At 42.1% G+C, this 7,032-nt stretch overlaps 1 protein-coding gene across 1 annotated transcript in view; it reads right to left on the minus strand.

The window, feature by feature from the left end:
• The window catches only part of Cstf3 (cleavage stimulation factor subunit 3), an 85,401-nt gene extending 79,777 nt beyond the window's left edge, over positions 1-5,624 (minus strand). Inside the window, exon 1 of the mRNA XM_005364067.3 lies at positions 5,422-5,624. Coding sequence (XP_005364124.1) covers positions 5,422-5,448 — 27 coding nt within the window. The 5' untranslated portion in view covers positions 5,449-5,624. The remainder of the gene's footprint in view (positions 1-5,421) is intronic.
• Between the last annotated feature and the right edge of the window lie 1,408 nt (positions 5,625-7,032).

A 7,032-nucleotide genomic window follows, 5' to 3' on the forward strand; every position in this document is an offset into this window, starting at 1 on the left:
AAAAAAAAAAAAAGAATAAAGAACATAGTTTTTGTGATTCTAATTTCATTCAATATTTACAGAATTAAATTATCTATCAATAGTTTAAATAGCTGGGTAAGTTAGTATACACTTAGAATCCCAGTACTCAATGCTCATGAATTCCAAGCCAGCCTAGATTATAAAGGCACTCTACCACTAAATAAATAAAAATCCTTACTGATTTGAATCCTTTTTTAGATCTCCTTTCATACTATTGCCAACAGTCAAAACAAAATGACCCAGATTTACAATTGGATTTTGTTTAAACAGAAATGCAGATATGGGATATGGTGGAAAAGTTTAAAACCATGAACAGTTTTTGGCAATAGTAATGAACAGATACAAACACATGAATAGACTTTGCCATTCCACCTGAGATATACATTCTTTTTTATGACCAGAAACAACCTAATGCTCAACAAATACAATCTCTAACAGTTCCTTTCAAAATAAAAAAAAAAAAATCCAAACGAAAGGACAGATCTAGTAGTACCCTTAGGAACAATTCTTGCCAAATAAAGAGGAGGAAGTCCATTTTTTCCAAGAAATATTAAAATCAAACCTATTTACTTTCTCAAAATTGTCTTATATTAAATATAATTTAAAACAGAAGAGAACATAGAAAAGGCTATAGCAGAGAAATTTTATTAAACACATAAAAATAATTGGGTTAAAAAAGACATTGTCCAACATATTTGGTTCTCAATCTACCTTGACTTTTAAATTATTTGGTTGACTCGGTGGTGGTGGCTCACGCCTTTAATTTCAGTACTCAGGAGGCAGAGACAGGTGGATCTCTGTGAGTTCAAGGCTAGGCTGGTCTACGGAGCAAGTTCCAGGACAGGCTCCAAAAAAAAAAGCTACAGAGAAAACCTGTCTCAAAAAACAAAAGAAAATAAAATCCACAAAATAACTACAAAAGGATGATTTTCTTATTCTTTGTTTCTTTCTGAGCAAGACTTGCTATATATAGTTCAGACTAGACTCTACCCAAGATCCTCCTACTTCAGTCTTTTGAATGCTGGGGTCACTATTGTGTGCCAACATGATTGTCTCTTAATGGTTTTCAGTTCTGTTTAGGCTTTCTTACCAATACTTAAGGATCTTTTTTTTTTTTTTTAAAAGATTTCATTTTTTGCCAGGCTGTGGTGGCACACACCTGTAATCCCAGCAGAGGCAGGCGGATCTCTGTGAGTTCAAGGCCTCCTGGTCTACAAGAGCTAATTCCAGGACAGGCTCCAAAGCTTTAGAGACCAGAAAAACCCTGTCTCAAAAAAAATAAAACAAAACAAAGATTTTACTTTCAGTTATGTGCGTGGGATGTGGACAAGTACCTAAGAAGGCCAAAAGAGGGATCAGATCCCTGAAGCTCAAGTTATAGGTGCTTGTGAGCCTCTTACAAGGACAGAAAGCATTCTTACTTTCTCCAGATTTAAACTGGCCATTGTCTCAAACAGTTAAGAACTGTGCAGCCAATTCACATTTTAAATCCTCTCGTACTTTTAAAGTATAATTTAATTACTACATTAGCTAAAGCAACTGAGATTTACTTCAAAGCAATGAAGGCAGAGGAAGGAAAAAAGCAGCTCTGTGATACATACGTCACATATAATATTTCTTTTGCTGCTTGAAAAGTACCACTCAACGTGTAAAAGCCATTGGGGGAGAGGGTGGAGTATGACTCAGTGGTATGGAGCCTGACTGACTTATTCACTGCTCTTGCTAAGGACCCAGGTTTAGTTTCCATCACCCAGACGGCAACTTAAAACTGTAACTCCATTTCCAGATCAAAGACCCACTTCTGACCTTCTTGGGTGCCAAGCAAACCACTCATACACTTAAAAAATTAAAAGCCAGGGTCAGAAGATGATGTTGCATACTTTTAGTCCCAACATGTAGGAGGCAAGAAACAGGCAAAATCTCTGAGTTCTAGGAGAGCAGGGTCTACAGACTAAGTTCCAGGACAGCCAAGGCATTTACACAGAGTAGTTACCTGTCTCAAACACCAAAAAAGTGCTTTGGGGACCAACAAGATAATGGTGCCTGCCAATAAGCTTTAGTCCAATCTCCAGGACCTACAGGATAGGCGAGAACTGACTTTTAAAGATTGCCCTCTGATTTCCACCAAGACCACTGATGCACATACACATATGTATTTATTAAAGACGTGGTTAAGTTTCTCTGTGTAATAGTCCTGGTTGTTCTAGAACTCACTGTGTAGACCAGGCTGGCCAGAAATCTGCCTGCCTCTGCCTCCAGGGTACTGGGATTAAAGAAGTGCACCACCATCCTCCGGCTAATGTATTCTACTTTAAAATGCAAGATATTTAACTTCAAAATTATCAAGACTGAGAATAGACCTAATTATAAATTCTCCAAGAGTAAAAGATCTATTAAATGGCACCACCAAAAACTCCCCAAACAAAATCTCAGAAAATGATAAAATAACTCTTTTCAAACAGATAATGTAGGTGAGGAAGGTGCAGGCTAATAGGAAGAATGTTTACGAGATAAGCAAATTCATAAATACAGGATTCAGTGTTTTATTTAAATTTTGATTTGTTTGGTCGGTTTTTAAGTTTTGTTTTGGGTTTTTGTTGTTATTGTTGCTGTTGTTTTGAGACAAAGTCTCTTATAGCCCAGGCTGCCTTTAAACTATGTCGCCAACAATGACTCAACTTCTGATCCTCTGGTCTCCCTTCAACTCCTGAGTACTGGGATTACACATCTTCACCACAAAACCTGGCTTAGGCAGTGCTCAGGATCTACCCTGGGTTGGATTCCAGAGCCTTGGACTACACAGCCACTCTTAGCAACTGTGAACATTCCCAGTCCTATAAATCACATTCTTGGGACAACGACAAATCTGAATATAGATTATGTGATAGAAGTACATCATTATCATTGAGCCGGAGGCACTGGAGAGAACCTAGGATCCTAATTTAAGGTGAAAAGTTAAGGTCATCATCAGCTACAAACTGAGTTTGAAGCAAGCCTGTCCTCAAATTTGTACAAGACCCTATCTCGAAAAAATAAAACAGATACAGTATAACTAGATTTTGAGTGGGTTAATAGTATGGTAGTTATGTAACATATTAATGTCACTATACAAGAGAATATTGAAATAGTGTGAATGGAAGTGTGATGTCAACTTTCAGAGAAATATGATGGAGAAAGAAAATGTCAAGGTTAGAGGTATACATCTTTAGTAGAGGGTTTGCCTAGCATGAGCAAGATCCTTGATTTGAGCCACAGAACTATCACATACAAAAAATACATGTGTAAACACAAACATACCCACACATATATAATACATACATAAGTATGACAAAACCTGTAACCATTGCTGGGTTCAATGAAAATTATAATAGGTGCTCATGAATTTTTCCCTCAACTTTGTTGTTGCTGTAAACTGTACAATAAAATTCAAAGGAGACAAGCCTGGTGTGGTGGCCTCGTACATATAATCTCAGCACTCAGAATTCTGAGGCAAAGGGACTAAAGTGAGTTCAAGGTCAGCCTGAGTTAGAGTGTATTCCCAAGTTAAAAAAAAAAAAAAAGGCTGCCTGGTGCACCATCTTTATCCTACCATTCAACAAGGCAGAGCCAGGTTATCTCCATTAATTTGAAATCAGCCTTATCTAAATAGCAAGTTCCATGCCAGCCATGTCTACATAGTGACACTGTCAAAATACAAGTGGGTTGGAGGATAAAGTTTTATAAGTTTGAGGCTATAACTCTGCAGTTGAGGGCTTCCCTGAATGCACCAGGCCCTGGGTTTAATCTGCTGGGGTGGAACAGGATTAACACAAAACAAAAAGCCCACAGTTCTATAAACAAAATCATGACAATACTTTTGTCTTTATAATTTAATATAAATTTCAGACACATCCAATATTTGCTTCACTTTCAGAAAACAAAAAAACTAGCCCAGAAAAAGAGTAAAGAAACCGTTTTGGTAAGAGTTCAAAAGGAATTGTAAAGTTGGCCATCCCAACTTTAGATAAAATGCAAAAGTACTGCCAAGATTTCAGGGATGAATTTGGCCCTCAAGCAAACTTGAGTTTTGCTCACTTTCCCAAAGTTTTATAGCTTACCCACACTTCATTAACTAACAGTCTTATTTATTGTCATCCATTAACCTCCATATAGTTTCCACATTATAAACTGGAGACTTGAAAAAAAGAAAATATGTGTATTTCGTTGCTACAGCAACAGAAAATTTAGGACTTTGCAAGACTAACTTTCTTTTAAAAAATAAACTGAGAAGCCAGGCGGTGGTGGCGCACTCCTTTAAGCCCAGCACTCGGGAGGCAGAGGCAGGCGGATCTCTGTGAGTTCGAGGCCAGCCTGGTCTACAGAGCTAGTTCCAGGACAGGCTCCAAAGCTACAGAGAAGCCCTGTCTTGAAAAACCACACTAGGATCAAGATCTAAAAACACCTCTTTCATAAAATCAGGTTTCTTTTTTTTATTTAAATAATAGGCAAATACTATCCTACGAAATTCAGGCTATAAAAGAGTAAAAGAACCCGACGTAGACGACGTAAGTATCCCCAGCCAATTCTAGCACTGAGGAGGCAAAGAAAGCAAGACTGTCACTAGGTCACGCTATCCAGTAACAGTGTCTATAAAATGAAGACAGCAAAGGGGGGGGGGTCCTCATATCAAAATATCTGATTTTTGTTTATTTTTCGAGACAGGGTTTCTCCGTGGTTTTGGAGCCTGTCCTGGAACTAGCTTTTGTAGACCAGGCTGGTTTCGAACTCAGAGATCCGCCTGCCTCTGCCTCCCAAGTGCTGGGATTAAAGGTGTGCGCCACCACTAAAAATCTGGTTTTTAAAACACGTTAACTATCACTCATATCTACCATTCAAACAGCTGGTGCTTACAACGTCCAAAGCACATTTCCTGTTTTCAAATTTCTCAAATCCTGCAATGTTTGCGTAGTCGCAAAAGCAAAAATAGACGAGAGGGAAAAAAAAAGGGGCGAGAGAAAAATCCACAGATTTCTCCCCAAAGATGGGCACAGCCATGCTCTGCTCCTGGACCGCTGCTCTTTCACCCTCGCTCTCTCGGGGGCCTAGTTTTCCAGAATACTTTCGTTTCTATTTCTGGGGACAGCAGACCGGGAAGCAAAAGTGGGAAATCTTGCCGTGGCAGGTAGTACACACGCCAAGATGGTTTCAACTCAACCGTCCCGGCCGAAGCAACCTCAAGCTATTGTCTGAGTCAAATGCTTGTTTATATGAACGCCATGGAGAAGCCAGGACTGGGGGACCCCACGGGTGCTCCCAGCCCGCCAGAGCTCTTGCTCACGCGAACCCGGCTGGGGGGTCCGCACGCACAGGGCCCGAGAGAGAAAGAGGTCGGCACGAGGCCCCGCCGCTCCCGCTCCTCACCTGCTCCGCGGCTGCGTCGCCTGACATGGCCTCGGGGGACGACAACGGACACACCGGCCGGCAACGGGAAGCTAGAAAGGAAAAATAAAGCTAACAAAAACCCCCCGAAAGCCAGCAACACTACCCCTGCCCCGCAGAGTCGCAGCCGCCACGGGAACCGCCACCGCCCACTCAGATATGAATTAAAATGGCTGCGCCCCAGCCGGCTGAGGGGTGGGAGGAGCTTGCGTATTTACTTCCGGGACAGTGGGCGGGGCTAGAGAGCGACACCCGGATTCTTAGAGTCGCGCAGGCGCAGAGCGATCCCAGGGGGCGGGCTCAAGACGTGAACAATCATCACGGCCCGGAACTGATGACGCCGCGGTCCAGATTTCCGAGGGAAGCCGGAAAGATGCCGCCTATTGGTCTGGGCTCTCCCGCGCTTCTTGGAATTTAATTCCCGAGTTGCAGAGTCGGGCTCCTCCCTGTGGAAACCTGACTGCCAATCAGTTCAGTTCAGAAGAACTGACCATTTTAGGGAACAGCGGGGAGAGTCGGTGAAATGCCTGGCGTGTTTAGGGGATAAGGAGTCTATTAAAGCGTTCTGTGGTCTCGGCTAAAGCTCTTTCTTTTCTTGGGGAAAAGAACAAATCAAGTCCGTATTAACTCTTGCTGTCACGGGTCCTGTAAGACCCGGGGTTTTAGCTTAACAATTCACTACCGTTTCTCGTCTGCAAAACTGGTTTAGCGCAGAATGGATGTTGTTTTGAATCCAGACTTCTCTCCTCACTATAGGAGTTACCTGGGAAATTTGCATTCTCTGTGTCACAGTTTCAGTGTCTATAGATAGGAATAAAAACGGCGGCTGACTACATTCTAATCATTTGACTTTATTGTAAATCCCAGTCTCTGGCCTCCATCTTTGGAAGCCCCTCTCCAGTGCCCCTGGAACCTAGACCCCGGGGTCAAGGTGGCCCGCTAAACCTTGACCCCTCCCCAAGGAAGGTCAAGACCACTCCCACACTCTATTTAAACTGCTCCTCAGACAATAAACGCGTGTTTATTTTTTATTTTATTTTTTTATTTTTCTCTCCGGTGGTTGCGTTGGCGACTTCCCGTTCCCCTCGGAGCCACGGGGGGGGGGGGGGGGCGGCGCAGGTGTCTAATTAAACCTGGATATCTTTCAGTCTGGTCTGATTTGATTTGATTGGGATCATTTTGCGTTGGCAGAGAGCTCGCGATAGAAAATATTCTTAACATCTTGGAGATCCCACCGAGTGGGCGGGTTTTCCCACAGATAAGTGTGGTCCTCACTCCTCATCACGAAAACTTCTCAGGCTGGAGAGATGGCTCAGCGGTTAAGAGCACTGACTGTTCTTCCAGAGGTCCTGAGTTCAATTCCCAGCAACCACATGGTGGCTCACAACCATCTGTAATGAGATCTGGCGCCCTCTGGTCTGCAGGCATACATGGAGGCAGACTTTCTATACATAATAAATAAAATCTTTAAAAAAAAAAAAGAAAGAAAGAAAACTCTTTGCCACAGAGACCATTACCAAAAGACATAACCTATAAATATTCAGTTGCGGAGTCCAATCCCAACTGATGCATCTACAATATAAATTCTGAACC

The sequence above is a fragment of the Microtus ochrogaster genome (assembly GCF_000317375.1).
Source record: "Microtus ochrogaster isolate Prairie Vole_2 chromosome 14 unlocalized genomic scaffold, MicOch1.0 chr14_random_1, whole genome shotgun sequence".
In the NCBI taxonomy this organism is placed as follows: Eukaryota; Metazoa; Chordata; class Mammalia; order Rodentia; family Cricetidae; genus Microtus; species Microtus ochrogaster.